Source organism: Schistosoma mansoni, chromosome 7, assembly GCF_000237925.1.
Source record: "Schistosoma mansoni strain Puerto Rico chromosome 7, complete genome".
Taxonomy (NCBI): domain Eukaryota; kingdom Metazoa; phylum Platyhelminthes; class Trematoda; order Strigeidida; family Schistosomatidae; genus Schistosoma; species Schistosoma mansoni.
The window spans coordinates 5,305,761-5,327,870 of record NC_031501.1 but is presented as its reverse complement, the minus strand read 5'-3'; the positions used below and the strand labels follow the sequence as shown (position 1 = coordinate 5,327,870).

The following is a 22,110-nucleotide window of genomic DNA, read 5'->3' as shown; positions in this document are numbered from 1 at the left end:
GGCCAACTTGTCCTATTATGGGACTCCTCGGCAGTGCGCATCCACGAACCCGCTCTCGCGAGATTCGAACCCAGGACCTACCAGTCTCGAGCCGAAGCCCTTAACCGATAGACCACTAAGCTGGCATCCAATGGTGTTAATGTCTAACTTCAACTGGACGAAACGGCCGTCCAGTGTTTCCAGGTTTTCCATGGTGGTCTAGCTTCAATTGACTCATGCTTTCATCTATGAAAAATAAATATTGGTTTGTCAAAACAAAATTGTGGCTCAACGAAGAGTTGTATCAATAAAAGTGATGATAGTTATTACCCACAATGAATACAATATCACGGATATGTGAATGCGTATATTCAGTTATTCACTCTGAATCGTTAGTATGATAAAAAAGCTCGAATCCTACAGCTCAATTACATATGCCATTTATTCAAATCCCCTCAAAATCTAGCATTTTGAGCTGGTCATCATCCTTGTATGCAAAAATGCACTATTCCTGTCTACAACAGAGAGTTCTGCGGAGAATGTGGACTTTTATATATAACATCGCAAACTGTTCCTAGTTAAATAACTAATGAGAACTAGGAAGTATTAAGAGTACTAGTATAGGATGAAATAACTGTCCAAGGCTTTCAAGCTTCATACGGTTGTTTAACTAAGATCATTTCGTGATGTTACTTACTTGAAATAGTTTACTTCATTTATAAAATGTTACCACATAACATGATAACAGTTTTGTCAATTGTGTCACATATTCACTAGTTATTCGACTGATATTTAACCTAGAAGGATGTGCAATATACTGTTCAATTGAAACCTATTCAATACATAACATTTTTTTCTTTAGTTGTTTCATATTACCAGGCAATCTATGAAAGAATTTACAAACATATTTCTTCAAACTTCAGAATTTCATAAGCTTGATTTTTCAAGTGTTAAATGTTATGAAAGGGTAACATTTATTGGAAGTCACAGTATAAGAGACAAATTTTTCATACAACATTCTTTTTCTAAATACAGTATTCTCCATTTTAATAGTTAAGTTCATAAGTCAATTAAAACTAGACCACCATAGGAAACCTGGAAGCACTGGATGGCTGTTTTAACTTATTATGGGACTCCTCAGAAGTGCACATCCACAATCTCCACAAAAACTCCTTTCTGATAATGTTTCTTCATTTTGTTTGATTAATAATCCAAACGGATTGAATCGAAGTCAACTAGATATAATCTTGTTACAACAAAAGTCATTTATTTGGAATAACATTCTAACAGCAATATCATGTAAGAATATGACAATAGAAGTCAATGAAACAATAAAAGTTTTTGCTCAATATTAAAAATAATGAATATTACCTTAGATCGTATAAAATAAATAGCAGAAATAACTTTTTATGGTGTTCAGAATGTTTATGATTGGTAGTGGGGAAAAAGAAAACATTTTTGATTATGGTTGAGTAAAAACACTTTTTCATAGTTAAAATCATGAGTCAATTGAAGCTAGACCACCATGAAAAACCTGGAAGCACAGGACGGCCGTTCTGTCCTATTATGGGACTCCTCAGCAGTGCGCATCCACGATCCCGCACTCGCGAGATTCGAACCCAGGACCTACCAGTCTCTTTTGCCAAATGTATGAATAGGCGAAAACTTAGGGAATCTTAAAAACATTTTTCTGTTGTCGCCAAATCATGGATTCGAGAAGACAGATTGTTTGTTTTAGCTTACAGATATTAAAATCTCGTAGAATACTACAGTAGATTTATTAATTATATAAAATCTACGTGGAGTTTTGGATGCCGGCTCAATAGTCTAGAGGTTAAGCGCTGGCACGCGAGACTGATAGGTCCTGGGTTCGAATCTCGCGAGGCGGAACCGTGGATGCCCACTGCTGAGGAGCCCGGCGATAGGACGAAACAGCCGTCCAGTGCTTCCAGGTTTTCCATGGTGGTCTAGCTTCAATTCACTCATGATATCCACTATTAAAAAAAAGTAAGTTATGCATTTACTTCATTAATTTTTATATGTAAACGACAAATTAAATGTTGTGGCAATTTGTTTTAAGAATGTTACTGAAACATTAAATGAAAAATGAACTCCAATATGTAGCAATTCCTCATGAAATAGATAGAAAAATGACCGAATAAACTTTGAAAATGTTACAGATAACCTCAGACTGAAATCAGTTGCCATTCTATTTTCAATAAATTTTAACAAAATTTGAAAAATTCCCATATTGTGATTAAGAACAACATATATAAGCGAACAATATTGTTTTCGATTGGATCCTCATCAGGCTTAACTCTAATATACAGTAATATTTATATGCATATACAGAATTATTCAATCAATCAAGGCAGTTTATCAGTCAGTGATAACAGTGGAATAGATTACATAACTAAACATAATAAGTATAAAGTACAAATTGGTAGTGTGATGACAGATGTACTAGTTGTGATATGAATCAATGTTACATAATGGGAAATAGGTCAGTGATTAGGAAAATATAGACGCTGCAATAACATTCATAAAAATTATAAAATTACGTAATAAGAAGTGTTCAGATAATTGGACCGTGAAACGTATATTTGAAAAAAGAAATAGATAATTGGTAGGAGGAGGTGAAGAAAAAAATAAACAAAGAAAGAGTATGGAAAATAAAATTATTTATTAAGGCCAAGGGGGAGATAAGGGTGTTACAAATTTCTTATGAACACAAAAGCTTGGGTTGTTGGCTCGAATTCCTATACCTTCTGCTATGTGTCAGAGATGAGATCGAACCCCATAAGGAAAACTAGTAGGAATACGATAAATAACTTTAAATGACTTATTTCTGTCAACTATATGACCGCTATCGATCAAGTATGAAAGAACCGAGCTCTGTATTGCCTTGACAGTACCTTTTCCTAAACTCGAAGGGAGGTGTTTACTCAGGGAGTCACTTTAATGCTGTCAGAGAAGCACGAAATACACTTGTAGGATGGGAATCTCATGGATCCAGAGTTACCAAAACATCATTCAAAACAAAGGAGGGAATCACAATGAATGTTATCCAGTGTAATGCACCCATCAATAATAGCAACGACGACAATATAGATCAGTTTTATGAGAGGCTTCAATTAATCATAGCTAAGTGCTCAAAAAAGGACGTCACCATCTTGATGGGAAATCTAAATGCTAAAGTCGGAGTGGACAACACAGAATATGAAGATATAATTGGACGACATGGACTAGGAGAGTGAAATGAAAATAGGGAAAGATTTTTTTAAATATATGTGCATTCAACAAATATTTCCACACAAAGCAACATGGATCTCGCCGGACCACGCCACAGAGAACCGAATAGATCATATTTGTATCAACGAAAACTTCTGAAGGACAATTGAAGATGTGAGAAACAGAAGAGGACCTGACACGGCTTCAGACCGCCACCTGGTTGTAGTCAAGATAAAACTTCAACATGTCAGGAGGTTCTGGGTCGCAAGAAACATCATCACAAAGAATGGATCTCTATGGGAACCCTGGACAAGATTCAAGAAAGGAAGAACAAGAAGACAGTAATTAACAACAGTCAAACGCGAGCAGAGAAAGTCAAGGCGCAAGCTGAGTACGCTGAGGCAAACAAGCAAGTGAAGAAGAGCATTAAAGCCGATAAGCAGAAATACATGGGAGAACTAGCAACGACAGAGGAAAAAGCTGCAAGAGAAGGAAATATGAAACAACGATATGATACAATGAGGAAATGAGCAGGAAGATATGGTAAACCAGAGAGACCAGTCAAAAACAAAGAAGGAAAGACAATCATGGAGATTCAAAAAGAGAGGAAAAGATAGGCAGAATACTTCAAAGAACTGCTGAATAGACAAGCTCCATTAAATCCACCGGAGATCGAGGCAGCACACACTGACCTTCCAGTAGATGTCATCCCCACCAACTATCAAAGAAGTCAAGATGGCCATCAGACAAATCAAGAGCGGGAAAGTGGCAAGACCTGACAATATACCAGCTGAAGCACTGAAGTCAGACATTGGAGTAACTGCAAACATGCTTCACCTTCTGTTCAAGAAGATTTGGGAAGACGAGCAAGTGCCGACGGACTGGAAAGAAGGATACCTCATCAAGATACCAAAGAAAGGAAATCTGAGCAAATGTGAGAATTACAGAGGCATCACACTGTTATCAGTACCTGGAAAAGTTCTCAACAGAGTGTTGCTGAACCGGATGAAAGACTCAGTAGACACCCAACTTCGAGATCAACAGGCTGAATTCCGTAAGGATCGGTCGTGCACAGACCAGATTGCGACACTACGGATTATCGTTGAACATTCTGTTGAGTGGAACTCATCACTATACGTGAACTTCATTGATTATAAGAAGGCGTTTGACAGCATGGACCGGAGAACTTCATGGAAACTTCTTCGACACTATGGATTGAGTAGCTGAGAAGATCGTCAATATCATCCGGAACTCTAACGACGGACTACAGTGCAAAGTCGTGCATGGAGGACAGCTGACTGATGCATTTCCAGTAAGGACATGAGTCAGACAATTAAGGTGCTTATTCTGCTCTCTGCACCCTACTGCCATAATGAAACCCCAGTTAGTAGACAGCTAATATGTAATAAATCAGGAGTTCATAAATATAGATACAGTGAAATAGATAACTACCAGTGGTTTTATCAAAAGAAAATGAAACTTCTTTTAAATCATTTACCGGGTGAAGAACGACATTGTCGTCAGCTAGCCTCATAAAGATCCGTTTTCAAACAAGAGTGCAAAATTGATTTCTTCAATAGTTAGAGAATAGAATATCTACAAATGATTTTTACTTTAATACACTTACTAAGAATCCATAGTCTAGCAATAAGCTTATGAGTTTACAACAGAAAAGGGTTCTTATGAATCTTCATAGAACTCCAGTTAAATATTACTGAAGACAAAATAAATGATAGTATAGTCATACTCTTAAAGCTTAGTAAACTCAAAATCAGGAGGAAAAAAATAGATGTGGTTCGAATTACCCTTCTTCATGAATTCCAAAAAGTGCGTCATTGTTACACTGATTAATCCCTGAGTACCAAGTTATTTCATGTTTTCATAGTTCTTACCCTTGACAGAATTTCATCTACCGAACTACAATTTAGCAACTTGTCTAAGCAACTCAACATCACCAGCAGCACAGTCAGATTTTAAGTGATGGAGACATTCAACAGGGAACCCTGCTACCTGACAATCTTCAGCAAGACGTATCCACGATTTTGTGGGATCTAATGCACTAAGAAACACTATAATCCTGTTTGTTGTTATAATCTACAAAAACCTACAATTTCCCGACTTACTGTAAGATTTTACTGCTTCTATGTTCACTATTGTTAAAAGATTATTTAAAACCATTGTTTATACCTGTTACACCAATCAAACACATAAGTATATGGCATAGAGGAACATACATACGACGAGGTTTTACTGGAGCTATAAATAATGTATCAATTTTACTCTGTCTCATAAATTCAGTAGAGTTTTGCACACTGTGCTTTGAGTCACACTTTTGGTTTAAAAGTAAGTGTAACTGACCATCTGGTTGAATAAACTAGGTGAGCAGATTTAAACGTAGAACAGTAGATGAAATTTGAACACCTCCATAACAGTTTAAAAATCGAAATTCTTATTAATTATAAGGTTACATAACACATTAGTGTTTAAAGTTATGAGTATTGAATTAAAAGCTCTATTTCTATTTAGTCAAATATATTCAGAAGTACTGATCCCTGACCAAGTGGAAATTATTAATACTGAAATTGTAATTCTATTGTCTTAACATGATATACAGTCGTAAAAAGGGTCCATTATGTCTAAATTAAGCCATTAGGCCGTAATTTGCATTGAATCATTTTTTAGTTAGTTTTTGTTGACATGCCCTGGTACGGCCGAGAGTGGGGAGAGTCCGCTCTCCCTCTCCAAATGCTCTCTCATGGCCACGCGTATATAGTCTCTGTCAAGGAAGTCTTACTCACTGCCTTCTCGTGGCATTACTTTTGTTTACGAAATTGAGAGGACGAAAAGCGAATGTCCGGCGCTCTAACCGGGTTGGTGAACATGGAGGGTCCAATAGGGGAGTTGGAAAACCCTGATTTCAAACCAATGGTGCACATGGGCTCCAGTATCTTGAAGGAACAAATGATGTATGAATCAATGATTGGTCACGGGCTATCATGGAACTGTATCTCCTGACGTCGCTCCACTGCCTTGTGGATCAGATCTTTAGGTCAAAGGCTCCGGGTGTGGCCACCTAAGAAAACCACCTGCTTCAGTCTGGGCACCCAGGCAGTATCACAGCCCTCGCGCAAATGAAATGAGATTTGTGTGGCGCATATTTATCTGGTGCTTTTTTGTACTAATATTTATGTGTTTAAATAAGTAAATAAATTTTGTTGACATTCTGAATAATATCAAAGAAATTTCCGTTACTAATTACGTGGTTACAAAATGATTTTGTTAAGGTGACCGTTGAAAAACAGGCAGATTGAGCGTCTGTGTTTTTGATTGAATTCGTGACTACTCGACACTGCATATAGTCTATTTCAACCAGTGCCGGAGCTAATTTATTTTTATGTTTCATGACAAGTATGCTAACTCTATACTACTGAGCTAGTGTCAATGTTTTAAACTCCTAGTATTATCCAAGCATATATACTCTATATGTAAAACACTGGATACCAACCCATTAATGAGTAACAAGCTTGTCACGATACTTTACACTCCTCATTAACATCGTTAGTAAGCCGCGGTGTAAAACCTTATATATAAGCGGAACAGATGTTAAGTTCTTACTAGTTTCTCATAGTTACCAAGTTAGTTTACAATATAAACCATAAATATGGCACCATTTCAAAAATTCATAAATAAATAAATGATGATAAACGATAAATATCGTTTTTAACTTACAGTATATGATCAATTAATAATGATACTATATTATCAAAATTTCCATATATAAATGTACCCAATAATATAGGTGATACACGTTCAAATATAGATGGCATTATCATATAAAATCCAATTAATAATTTAGCTAACCATTTAGGAAAAATTCTACGAATTTCAATGGTAATCTCATTCTGCATTTTTTTTTGTTGCTTTTATTGATTAAAGAAAAATAATCTTTTTTTTTTCTAAATTTATTTCAGCTTCCCATCATCAGAATACCTTAATGCCATAGATACATAGGTAATTCGTGTTATGGAAATATTGAATAATGTATAATGTTAACCTCATTCATAACATAGAAATGATCATTAGTCAATTGAATTACATTATTTTTATAGATGGTTAAACAGATAAGTAAATATAAATAAATCCGTAACAAATAGACAAATAAATAATAGATAATTAAAACTAAAAGATAATCACTTGGTGGTGGTGTTTACTTGTATATAATCACTTACATAATCACTTACAAGAAGGAAAAAAATCACACATGCACAATAATAATCAATGTAATTTGTTTACGATTAAATAAACGAAAACCATAGACAAACAAATAAACAAACAAAACAAAACAAAACAAAGGAAAATCAATTTCCAAACACTCACCAAAATCAATATAAATGGAACAGATCTTTCTTAAGATTTTTATATATGGTTATGATTAATTATCATGGTGCAGTTTAGTTCATTTTTTTTTTCACTATTCACATTGCAATTTATTAGCTTAGTGATTATTTTTTTTTGTGTGGAAATGAATCTCTGTTTATGTAATCAGTTAAAAAATCATTTAGTATATATTGAACATTGTACTATTTGTTTTTTAAATGTTGATTTAAAATTAGAAAGTGTTATTGTTAACCAATGAGAATTTTTCTCTAGAGAGACAGAGAGAGAGAGAGAGGGAGGGAGTGAAAATTTATGTGCTCAATGTTTATTCAACGATTACAAATTCATTTGAATTTATAGATAAAACGTGTCGTTTATAAATATGACTAAATTTAAATAAATTTCTAACTCTTAATCAACAAATTGTGAACTGAAACCTTAATTCAATAACTTTAATCCTCGTACAATGAATTCCACTGAAAGTTTAATGAAATATTAATTATCAGAAGGGGTTTTGTGGACATTTAGTATGTTTCATAGTTGAAAGCATGAGTCAATTGAAGCTAGACCATATGCTAGATCATATGCTCACTAGTGACTTCGCGAAGTACATCCAGGAGCTCTAGTGAGAAGCAGTGACCAGTGGAGTGCAAACCACGTCTGTCGTGAGATAGGAACTCACTGATGACAATTGGTGAATGGTTGCTCAACTTTGTGGACCAGTTGAAGTTAGACATTAACATCGTTGGATACCAGCTCAGTGGTTTATCGGTTAAGGGCTCTGTCTCGAGACTGGTAGGTCTTGGGTTCGAATCTCGCGAGAGCGGGTTCGTGGATGCGCACTGCTGAGGAGTCCCACAATAGGAAGAAACGGCCGTCCAGTGTTTCCAGGTTTTCCGTGGTGGTCTAGCTTCAATTGACTCATGCTTTCAATTAATGAAATATGATTGTTCATGGAAATAAACGTTGTTCTAACTGAAAAGTAGATATTTGTTTTTATGTAAAGCACAAAATACAAAGATGCCATCACTGATCATAATTAATTGCTAATGTAATAAATAAAAAAAAAACAAATTTTGTTAAGAGGTGGGGGAAAAAAGTGAAATTTATTAAGAACAAACTGAGGTGTCAGATGATACGAAACACTTCTATAGACTGGGTAGTCAATTGAAGTCAAACTGTTTTGACCTTATCTATGCTACCGGAAGGAATTATTAACATTATTATTATTAATAATTGTTTTATTCAATATTATATTTTTGGTACAACATACAACACAAAATTTTCTCAACAAGTTTCCTTTATTAGCAAAGATGAACAGTGGCTAGCAGTGGAATCCAGTTTGAATCACATTTCGTCCTATTTGGGACTCGTCAGATGGATGTACTTGCATCTCGGATTTGGTGCTCACTCTGGGACTTGAACCCAGTATCTTTCGATTCAAACGTTATCCACTCAGCTACTGAGTCATGATAGCCACTTGCTTGTGCAATGGGGTGAAGTTTGAATTCACTTGATATTGTTTGTTTGGATCTTCCCATTGATTTTTTACATTTTTTATATTTTTCTTATTGCTTTATCGATCCTGACGATAAATATTGAAATTTTGTTGTGATATTGAACAATTTTCTTGTAAATTATTTAACCAGGATTCTTAAATTGTGATTACACCACAATTATAATACATGTTTAGACTTAATTGGAACTAAAGACAGTCACCTTGATGATAATAGTAATAGCCAGTTAGATGTTTGCACTTTAGGAAGTGGCATTTGAAAAATGTCTAAATGGCAGGATCAGGTAGCCTAGATATTCATGCAGGCTGACAGCTCAACCAGAAAGATGTGGTAATCATCTCTTCGCTTTAGTGAAAATGATTATGATGAAATAATTTCTATGTTGAATAACCATAACGATTTTTATTTTATTTATTTATTTATTTAAACACATAAATATTGGTACAAAAAAGCACCAGATAAATATGCGCCACACAAATCTCATTTGGTTTGTGTGAGGGCTGTGATACTGTCCAGGTGCCCAGACTGAAGCAGGTGGTTTTCTTAGGTGGCCACACCCGGAGCCTTTGACCTAAAGATCTGATCCACAAGGCAGTGGAGCGACGTCAGGAGATACAGTTCCATGGTAGCCCGTGACCAACGACTGATTCATACATCATTTGTTCCTTCAGGATACTGGAGCCCATGTGCACCATTGGTTTGAAATCAGGGTTTTCCAACTCCTCTATTGGACCCTCCATGTTCACCAACCCGGTTAGAGCGCCGGACATTCGCTTTTCGTCCTCTCAATTTCGTAAACAAAAGTAATGCCACGAGAAGGCAGTGAGTAGGACTTCCCTGTCAGAGGCTATATATTCGTGTGGCCATGAGAGAGCATTTGGAGAGGGAGAGCGAACTCTCCCCACTCTCGGCCGTACCAGGGCATTTGGGAGCAAAAATTACTATTTTATTATTATTATTTTAATTACTATCGATTAATTAAACTATCATCTATTAGTTAGTTACTGTTAAACACTTTACTCTTTCAGATGATAAGTAAACTGACTAAATCAAACAGTTCAGTACAGAAATGTTTAAAATTATTTCAACAGATCATAGAATGAAATTTACTAGGTATTGTTTGTTTGGATCTTCCCATTGATGTTTTCAGGACTGCAACTGATCAGTCTCTAATTGGCATATGCGCATACTGTGAGTATTGCCTTAGTATAGCCTAAATTCACAAGCATGGTAAGCAAAGATGGATAGTGGCTAGCAGTGGAATCGAGGACGCGCGTTTCGTCCTATTTTGGACTCGTCAGCTGGATGTACCTGCATCTCAGAGTTGATGTTCACTCTGGGACTCGAACCCACTTGGCCACTAAGATGATAGAACGTTTGCATAAAAGTGTGAAATTACAAGTTGGATTAAGAAAAAGTTTAAAAATTCTCAATTTTCTGTAATTTGACCATTTGCGAAGAAATCCATGTAAAAGAATGACTAGTTTATGTTGTTATGGACAACGTTTTACTTTCCAACATCTAATCAGTACTTCCGTATTCAGACCATAAAACAGTGAATAAAATTACCCTTCATTCTGGTAAACGGACAAAACAAAAGTATTCGATATTTACAAATAACTGTCTAAACCTTTAGTACTGATCAAGTCGTGATGGCACAACTAGTCTGAATGATTTGATATCTCCTTCAGTAATTGTTGATGTTATATAGTTGGAGGTACGCGGAGGGAAATCCCGCACTAAAATTTTATACTACTTGACAGTAATCAGTGGGTTATGCATTTAGCCTTGAGGAAGATGATAAAATATGGGAAGATTTAAGCTTTATCACGCTGATTCATATTTTGAGGCGTCACCACTAGACCATTCAAACCTAACGGAGGTTGTCTAGAGCCCAAATATTCCTATAGCATCTACTTAAAATATGAAGTTGAATAAAGAGTTCATGAATCTTGCATTAAAGACAAGCTCCTCTAAAAGTTCAACCACGTCTACTATGGCTTTTCCGGTAGTTCATAGTGCAGATGCAGGGTTTTCTGTCAAATACCTCTAACTCCCTGTCACCAGTATTATATGGTGGTTTTAGTATTGAATATTTGAGTGTAATCGGTAGCCCAACGTATATATCAAGCTTTTTGGAGATGATCAACAACACGTACTTAAACTCTAAACCTAAAATATATCATAAGTACATCATGAAATATAATAAATACTACTCGAGTCATTGAATTATTTCCAAATGTCGTAAAGTTACAACCAGTTAAAAGTGCTTCATTAATCTGCAGGTTAACAATAGAGATTGATATGTTGTAGAGAATGATAATGATTGGCTGCTTGTTTTGTTAGACATGTAGATAGTCTGACAGGCGTTAGATGAGTTATTTATTTTCCTATCCTTATTATTATTGATTGTTGAAATATTGTGTAGGCTTGCTGTCGGTTTTTCGTTTGGAAACATATTTACATTTAAGCCAGGCTTATCAAGTGTTCTTGATCTGAGTTGTGTTGAAGTCCTGTGGAATAGACATTGGGAGGGAATCTAGTTTACATATTCGTCTATGGTAAATTAACGTCCCATTCGTGTAAACGTGGAAAACCGAAAGTTATAACAAGGATTTATAAAAGTTCAAATAGTATAATATTGATTACTTACGTACTTACGCCTGTTATCCCTTGTCGAGGAACATAGGCCACCCACCAGCATTTTCCATTCAACCCCATCCTGACCAATTCTTTCCAGTTCTTTCAAGTTTCTAATCATCCTTTTCATATCTGCTCCTATTTCCCGACGTAATGCGTTCTTAGACCTTCCTCTCTTTCACTTCCCTTCCGGATTCCAAGTTAGGACTTGCCTTGTGATGCACATTGGTAATTTCCACAATGTGTATCCTATCCACTTCCAACGTCTTTTCCTAATTTCGTCTGCAGCTGGATGCTGGTTTGTCCTCTCCCACAGCAGGCTACTGCTGATGATATCTGACCAAAGAATGTTGAGTATTTTGCGCAGATAACTGTTTATAAATACTTGTACCTTCTTGACGATGAATGTAGTACTTCTCTATGTTTCAGCTCCATACAGCAGGACTTTCTTGATGTTCGTATTGAAGATTCTCACTTTGAAATTAATTGGCAGTTGTTTCGAGTCCCATATGTTATTCAATTGTATAAATGCGGTCCTTGCTTTGACAATCCTCGCCTTTACATCTGCATCAGATACTCATTGTTCATCAATGATGCTTCCCAGGTACATGAATGTTTCCACATCTTCTAGAGTTTCGCCATCAAGTGTGATTGACTTGGCGTTCTCCGTCTTGTATTTGAGAACCTTGCTTTTTCCTTTGTGTATGTTGAGGCCTATTAATGCAGAGGTTGCTGCTACATTATTTGTCTTCGTCTGCATTTGTTGATGTGTATGGGATAGAAGGGCCTGGTCATCTGCGAAGTCCAAATCGTCTAACTGATTCTGAGTTGTCCATTGTATTCCGTGCTTCCTCTCAGAAGTCGAGGTCTTCATAATCCAGTCAATAACCAGAAGAAAGAGGAAGGAGGAGAGTAAACAGCCTTGATTATTTGTATTTTAATAACTTATTTTTTCATATTGTATATACAATTTTTGAAAGTACTTCAGTTGAATGTATAGTCAGAGATTTAAAATGAATTTTCTACAAATACATTCTATTGAGAAAATATTTAAAAAGTAATTTTTACAAAATATTCACTCATACCGGAACATTTACCAAAGTAAGATTATATCCATTGTGTTAACAATGAAAACTAAAGTACAGAATGTTATGTTTCATACGTTCCTTTCATTATGCATTTAAATTGTCTAATGTATGTTATAAAAGACTGTGTTCCATTAAAAGAATAAATAAATAATCACTATTCAAAAATGTTTTATCTTCAGAAAACGCTTTATCAGAAATGAATTAACAGAAGGGGGGTTTTGTGGAGATTTTATTAGTTTTATACTTGAAATCATGAGCCAATTGAAGCTAGACTACCGAGGAAAACCTGGAAGCGTTGGACAACCGTTTCGTCCTACTGTGGGACTACTCAGCAGTGTGTATGCACGATCCCACCTAGCGAGATTCCAACCCAGGACCTATCAGTCTCGCGCGCGAGCGCTTAACCTTTAGACCACTAAGCCAAAATGTTGTTCAAGTATAATTTTTGATAAAAAAACAATCTTCAAATTTCAGTCCAGTCACTTCTAAAATAATAAATTCTAACTTTCGAACAACTGAAATTGAAATATACTTGATAAACTGCCCCAGAGTGCATCATGTTTAGGATGATGATATTCTTTGAAGTCGACGAAGTCTTTGGTTCTGAGGGTTGATATCAGTTCATGATTGAATCGGTTTTTGAATGTTTGATATTAATCATTGAAATGTATTTATGACTTACTGATGACTTACAAAGAGAATAGTATTTATCAAGTTTCATCGAAAGTTTCTATCTTTTAGAATTATTGAAGTGTAAAATGGTAATGAATCATCTTAAGTTATAGGGAGTAATAAATTGGGAACCGTTGAGTTCCTACTGAGTGATTTACTGTCATCTGATTTACTTGCAATAATAAGGTTTAATTCTTGAGTATTACATCTCTTTCATTGAGTAAGAGCAACGGTACTAGGCAGACACGACTTCTCTAACATAAGTATTAACAGTTAAGGCTTAGCATAAATTTTCTTCAGGGATTTTACTGAACACCGTTTGATTCTGTAGTACAACAACATGACGAATACTTTGTTTAAATTAGGTTTTCGTACAAAGAAGACAAAAGAAGCACATTAGAAATCTAGACTGTGTTGGGAATAGAATCAGTTATCTACCGAAATAACACCCGAACAACTGAGCTGTAATAGTGAATATATAAATAACAAATTTTGTTTGGACTAAAATGTTTCTTCAAGGGGTAAAAAATTCTCTGTTTAAGAGTGCTTATTTAAAATTCTATGGTTTTTAGACACAATTACTACAATTTTTGGTTCTAAGTATGTAACTTTATAAACAGATTTTAAAAGTAGATAGGAGACGATAATTCAGCTATAGTGATCGCAGTTCCTCTTTATAAAGTTCTTTTAGAATCTTTAGTTTAACCAGTCAGTGGAAAAAACTACCTTCAAACTAAACTAATCGTGTTATAAACCATCACCAATGTCTTTCTTCAAGGTGGATTAGGTTGTGTCTGATAGAGTGAGAACATACTTCAGTGTTAGGTAGTTACTCTCCAGTGGGAACTTATGTCCGTCATTCTCTTTTACTAACTGATAAAAGTCTGAACGAGGAACGACTGTATTAACAAGGAAAATGTTGCTCTTAAGATAATCTACTCATACTCATTCAAAGTAGCCAAATACGTATATTCAAAGTTTCAAAAATCAAGACAAAATCTCTATAAAATTTCTAATATAAAATTCATTTTACTTATGGTACAATTAAAAATAAGTAAAAACTAACTATTTTCATATAAGTAGTGTGACCATGTATGGAAATGTTTCGATATATTCAGTCTCTGAATCTTTCAAAACAGAGTATTAAAGGTAGTCTTCGTTATTGCCTAACTGGATAAAGATAGTAACTTCCGAATTTCAGAGACTGTACTATAGCCGTTATTATATATAATAAAAATAGACTACTATCTGTTGTGACGAGCAAATGATGTATACCAGTCACAGTGTACAGTGATTCAATATTGTTGAATAATTCTGTAAAAATTCATAAGATTGGTATTATTAGAATCTATCACAGAAATTCACAACTAACAATGATATTTAGCAAACACCGAAATAGGACGTAAATCATACTAAGATTTTTACTGGGAAACAAGGCGCCTTAAAACAAAATCGAGGAAAGCTTATCTGTAGAATTTGTCAAGAGTTAAACATATGTAGTAGCTGTAAAATGTAACTGTGGAATTATTTAGCTATAAAAACCGTTGGGATGTAGATAGTTTTACGAAAAAAAGACCTTCATAGATTATTGTAAACAAGATTCTATTGACTTAATCGCAACTAAATGACTCACAAAAATCTTCCTCCCACTTCAGTCTCTTTGGGGTGAAGTAATTACCGAGTATTTGCTTCATTCAGCACTGTTTTGCCTGGACATGTCATTACCTTCAGAAACTTCGTGTCATAAAAATATTTAGTAAAATAATCGACTGAGCAAAAATAAACGTAATCCCGATTTTCACCGCAGCCAGTATATGCATTTAAGGAAGTGCACTGCTGAAGAATCACCAATTAGGGCAAACAAGAAGTTTAAACCATCTAGTTTTTTTATCGGTTTTCTAATTTATGTTGTCCTTTAAATTCATACATAATCTACATTACCCATTTATTTTCAAACCAGATGTAATCCACTTTGAAACAAAACCTGTCTATTACAAAACTAGTGAAGTTTCTTAAGTAAAGATGGATAGTGGCTAGCAGTAGAATCCAGGACGTGCATTTTGTCCTATTTGGGACTCGTCAGTTAGATGTACCTCCATTCTAGAGTGAACATCAATTCTACGATCAAGGTGCATCTAGCTGACGAGTCCTGAATAGGACAAAATATACGTCCTGGATTCCACTGCTAGTCACTATCCATCTTTGTTTAAGTGCTTGTGACTTCAGGCAAAATATCGAGGCAATCCGCATAGGATGCACAAGAGATTGATCAATTACAGTCCTAGAACAGCAATAGGAAGATACAGACAAACAACACCAAGGAATAAATTTAATTAATAAATATTCGATACTTAGTTACTATTTCATTCTATCAAATCTAATATATTCATTTAATTGTCATTATCAATATGACTTTAATTAGGTGTCATACATGGTGAATAGTTAGTTATGATTGATGTATTTATATTTATCCACATAACAACGGCATAATGTTCACATTTCAAAAATATACATAGAAACGAATGTTGTACAATTTGATTTTAGTTTTAAAAGGTGATCTTGAAGTGAAAAATTGATAAACAGAACACTGAAAAAAATTATTGACATTTTAATAATGATTGTTGTAAATGATAACAAAGTGAGGACAAAGAAATGTTCAACATTGAAATGAATATGAATTCTATTTAAAATTATAATAATTATAATATTAAATTTTAAACAAAATTCATTTTCAGTATAGGATTGTGGAGATTGATGAGTTGGAATAGAGATCATGAACTAATCAATGTTAGACCATCGTTGAAAATCTGGAACCACTGGATAGCCGTTTCGTACAAGTATGGGAGTCCTCAGTAGTTTATATCCACGGTCTTGCACATGGAACTAGGACACAGAACCTTCGGTCTTGCGCGCATACGCCTAATCTTTAGACCACTGAGCTAGGCGGTAATGTCTAACTTCGGTCAATCCACAATGACTCCCATACTAGGACGAAACGGCCATTTAGTGGTTCCAAGTTTCCAATAGTTGCGTAGCATTGATCACTTCATGATCTCAATTCAAAATGAACATTCATTTTACCAAATACAGATAAGATAAGCGTTTAAAATGATGATAAGTCAACCAACGTACAAAGAATGGATTATGGTGTTTTGATGACAGCCATTGGTGATTAGCTTGAATATTCAGTCAACTTTTGTTTCTTTTTACTGTTTGTTAATTATACCTTTAGATTTCTAATCCCATTCCTCACTACTTTGCTCATCTGTATGTCATACTACATTACTTACTGATATTCAATAGAACGCATAGTCGCCACTTAAGATAACCCCAACTTCGAGTTCAGTAGCCAACATTCAAGCTGAATATATCTCTTAAAATGATAGTATATGAATTCAGAATTACTTGTGAAATAAAATAAAATTCTTAATTTTGGAACCATTAACTTGAATAAATTTATACATTGAGATGGATAATTATCAAGCTGAATAAATCTAGATCACAAAAGTTGAGAGAAATAATGATGTAATTACAAATTAGAATAAATGCTTGACTAGATAACATATAAAGTGAATTCTAAACGATATACGTATAAGAACTTTTGACTAAATTTGATTGAATAGTTTCCCAGTATTTGGGCGCCGAATTGATGTGAGACATTAAGAAGGAAGAATGTATTTGTAAAATCGCAGAGAATGAATTTGAAGTAAATTCACCGTTTCGCCTGGCAATCTGGTCCAAGCTTTTTCAATGAAATATAATCAAATATCAAAATTATCGATAAAGGAGTACATTGTCCTCTAGTTAACTGTACACTAAGTAGGTCATCCAATCAATGTTAACAATGTTTAAAGTAGGTATTTGCTTTAATGTGTATAAGAACACATGGTGTGAAATGAAAAGTGTGTTAAGATAACAGATTGTGTGTATCTGAGTTGTGAGAAATTAAATGTAGTGATTGTAATGTTACATATGTTAATGAAACATCAACACAACTGAATATAAGGGTGAAGGAACACAAACTGTGCTTAAAGCACATTCCTAAATCCTAAGATGATATTTTAAAAAATCGAAAACAAATCAGCGATAGCATTAAAATTAATAGAATCGGGTAATGCAATTGATATTAATGACAAAAGAATCCTTCAAAAAGGTTTTAATTCTTACAAAGACTAACAGCCAAAGCCCTACACAAACGGACAAATCCAAATAGCATTAAAAGGAGAGATGGAATACAATTAGCTGTCTCATGGCAAGTAATAATCGTTAGGTAAACCTAAACTCCTTATACCATTTAATCTATCACTTATTATCTGAATATGTTAAACAATTAAATGGAACAATAAAAATAACAAAATTTTCATTATAAGCAATCATAGATGGTGACTAGCAGTGGAATCCAGGACACGCATTTCGTCAGCTGAGTGTACCCACATCTCAGAGTTGATGTTCACTCTGAGACGCGAACCCAGTACCGTTTCCTTCAAACGCTATCGAGTTACACACTTAGCTACTGAACCTTGATGGCCACTAGCTTGTGCAATGGGGTGAAGTATAAATTCACTTGGTATTGTTTACTTGAATCTTCTCATTGATGTTTAGGACTGTAATTGAACAGTCTATTATTGGAACATGTACATTCTGTGCGGATAACTTTGACATTGCTTTAAGTTACAAGGATTATAAGCAGAGATGGATGGTGGTTAGCATTTTATGCATGCTGTGGAATATTTGGTTCATGTCATGTATAAAAATTGTATGTTTTCTTAAAATTTCACCGATTGGGAGCAATATACAGTGAATAAAATTTATTCTCTCAGATCCACTTACGAATATACACAATCTGTTGTCTTACCACTTTTCATTTCTCACCAGGTGTCTCATACACGCTGCTAACTCTCCCCCTTCCCCTATCTTCTAGTGGTCGACGGGATTATGAAAAACTCCACATCTGAGAAGAAACACGGAATACAATGAACAGCTCGGAACCAATTAGACGATTTGGATTTTGCAGATAACCCGACCATTTTATCTCGTACACACGAACAAATGGAGGTGAAGACGACTAATGTAGCAGCAGCCTCTGCACCAATAAACCTCAACATACTCAAAGGAAAAAGCAAGATTCTCAAATACAGCACGCACGACACCAACCCAATCACACTTGATGCAGAAACTCTGGAAGATGTAGAAACATTCACATACCTGGGAAGCATCATTGATGAACAATGAATATCTGATGCAGATGTAAAGGCAAGGATTGGCAAAGCAAGGGCAGCATTTCTACACTTGAAGAACATATGGAACTCAAAACAACTGTCAACTAATTTCAAAGTGAGAATCTTCAATACGAACGTCAAAACAGTTCTACTATACGGAGTTGAAACGTGGAGAACTACTAAATCCATCGTCAAGAAGGTACAAGTATTTATAAACAGTTGTCTACGCACGATACTCAACATTCGCTGGCCGAATACCATCAGCAACAGTCTTCTGTGAGAGAGGACAAATGAGCTTCCAGTTGAAGAGGAAGTTAGGAAAAGACGTTTGAGGAGGATGAGACATACATTGAGGAAATCATCAAACTGCATCACAAAGCAAGCCCCAACTTAGAATCTTGAAAGGAAACGGAAAAGTGGAAGGCCAAAAAACACACTGCGTCGAGAATCGGAAGCAGATATGAAAAGCATGAATTTTAACTGGAAATAACTGAGGAGGATTGCCTAGGAGAGGGTTGGATGTAGAGAGCTGGTAGGCGGCTCATGCTCCTCGACAGGCGTATTTAAGTAAGTTTCATACACTTTAAGGTAAATACCTACTTTAAACATTTTTAACGTGATTGAATGACCTGTTTAGTATACAGTTTACCAGAGAACCATGTAATTATTTATTTGTATTTAATTCATCTCTGCCTATAATCCTTGTAACTTAAAGCAATGTCAAAGTTATCCACACAGAATGTACATGTTCCAATAATAGACTGTTCAATTACAGTCCTAAACATCAATGAGAAGATTCAAGTAAACAATACCAAGTGAATTTATACTTCACCCCATTGCACAAGCTAGTGGCCATCAAGGTTCAGTAGCTAAGTGTGTAACTCGATAGCGTTTGAAGGAAACGGTACTGGGTTCGCGTCTCAGAGTGAACATCAACTCTGAGATGTGGGTACACTCAGCTGACGAAATGCGTGTCCTGGATTCCACTGCTAGTCAGCACCCATCATCGCTTATAATTTTGATGTTTGATTATATTTCCTTGAAAAAACTCGAACCAGATTGCCAGGTGGAACATTGAATTTACTTCAAATGCATTCTGTGAGATTTTACAAATGCATTCTTCCTCTTTAATGTGCATAAATTCCTTGAAATTTGCAATTCCTTTGGATCAACGGTTTGGACTTATAACTGCAGAACACTATGAAAAGTATTTATTGACAATAAAATCTTTCTTTTGCATATTTGTGTATAAATGTAATCGGAATCTCTGAAGAGTGTCATCTGATGTTATTTTAAGAATCTTTATAAAATTAAAAAGCACTCGACTGATATACTATCATAAATAGAAAATAAGTGAGCTCTTCACGAAACTATATAAGTGAATTAAAATTGTGTATATTGACGAAGTAATAGCCTTAATTATCGATTATTCAACATTCTAGCTATTAGTAGAAAGAGAAAGTCTATGAAATGACCATTGTGAGTAAACAGAAAAAAAAACAAAAAACAATTATGCTAAAATTTATAAATCGATAATTAATAAGTACACTGATAACATTATATTCGTAATGATTAATATTCTATAATTTCATTAATATGGAACGGTTGATAAAACCATACTACTGTTATGTGGTCTACTTATATCCATATAAGTAGTATATGGTGATGGTCAAACATAGAACGTATTCTGGCAGAAGACCGATAAGGAAAAGACCGAAATGAAGCGCAATTGGTAGGAAAATGAACGAACAATTAAATTAAAGAAGATGAATTGATATTTACACAAGGAACAGTTAAGATTGAGACAATTAATTGTTATTTTGCAAATTAACCGTTCATTGTATAGTTATCAGAATTTAGTGAGATAGTCTGTAATTTATGCCTAAATACATTCGATTGTCCCCAGCCGTGTTCTTTTTCATTACACTACTACTTAAAATTCATGTATTTAAACAAACTACATTAATCATTGATTTTACTATGACAAATGTATATGCTGTTCCTTAATATTAAATTGTAATCTAACCATTAATATAAATGATTCAACTGCGTGTTATATTTAATCTGATACTAGATGATTGGAATGATCAGGATCTTGATTACTAAGTAACTGATATTCGTTAATAAAGTATATCTTCCATCATGAAAAAAATTATTCTTTTTGAGATGGTTGCTGAAATTAGATAATGAATCAAACACAATATCATAAAATACAATGTTCTTTCTTCATAAAACATGACATTTGCTAGTTTTATAAAGAACCTACTTGAATACCTGGGCTACTCGTTCCTTATTTACTTACTTACTTACGCCTGTTACACCTTCGTTGAGGAGCATAGGCCGTCTGGATATTTCAACAAGTTATCCGTTTTCTTGTTTGTTTTAACACATCATTATGCCTATTAGTCTCATAACCTATTCAGGTGAGTTTGTGAAAAGTTTAAGACATTTCACTGTACAACTTACAAAAAAGTTTAGTGAGAGACATCGTGGTTGCTGGCAATATACATCGAAAAGAATATACATTATTCAGATGTCAATTCCTGAACTGCTAACATCTAGCTTGCGACCACTCAATATTTATCTCAAGGATCGATCAAGAAATAAGAGAAGGTAACATGTTGAAATACTTTGTACTGGGAATTCTATATTGAACCAAAAATATAACGTTGAATAAAACTAATAACTAACAATATGAAGTGAATGGTAGTTTGAAATTAGAAACTTTTTTGTTTTCCCCTCTCTCTCTCCGTTTCCTAATAAACCAATCAGATCTCTAAAACCAGTAGTTTTTTGAAATGTATAAAAAGATAACTTCAAGAGAACCTATCAATATTGAAATCATCCAATTCAAACAATCTAGATCAGTATATATATATGTGGAGATGGATTGAAATTCGAAATACTTCAGGGTATCATAAGTTATTGGTGATTTACGAGAAACAATAAAATCAATATTCAACAAAATACTGATCTACTTAAACATTTTGTATTATAATGATAGTTAAAATTAACATATTTGAATACAAACGTCACAAGTTGATTACATATGTAAAAAAAAACATTTTGAAATTATTTAATAGTTCTAATAATGTAAATGAAACTTCTTTAAGCATTTCCACACTTGCCATAAACCAGTTCTATACTACTAAACCTGTGTAAAACCATTATTTCATGTGGATTTGAATTTAGAACTTTCAATGTCTTGAAGTAATCATGATTCTTATTCGGACTACTTGTGGTGTGGGTTACTTGTATCCATATAAGTAGAATATGGTGATGGTCAGGCATAGAATGTATTTTGGCAGAAGATTGATAAGGAGAGAACATAAACGAAGCGCAATCGGTATAAAAATTTATGAACAATGAAATCAAAGAAGAGGGACT

General features: G+C 34.5%; 1 protein-coding gene across 1 annotated transcript; it reads right to left on the bottom strand.

The window, feature by feature from the left end:
* Positions 1-5,127: 5,127 nt before the first annotated feature.
* Positions 5,128-7,118, bottom strand: Smp_152950 (hypothetical protein; the record flags this gene model as incomplete). The annotated part of the gene is made up of 2 exons (XM_018798681.1): positions 5,128-5,269; positions 6,940-7,118. The coding sequence occupies 2 exons, from the start codon at positions 7,116-7,118 to the stop codon at positions 5,128-5,130; spliced, it is 321 nt and encodes a 106-aa protein (XP_018653599.1).
* Positions 7,119-22,110: the final 14,992 nt, after the last annotated feature.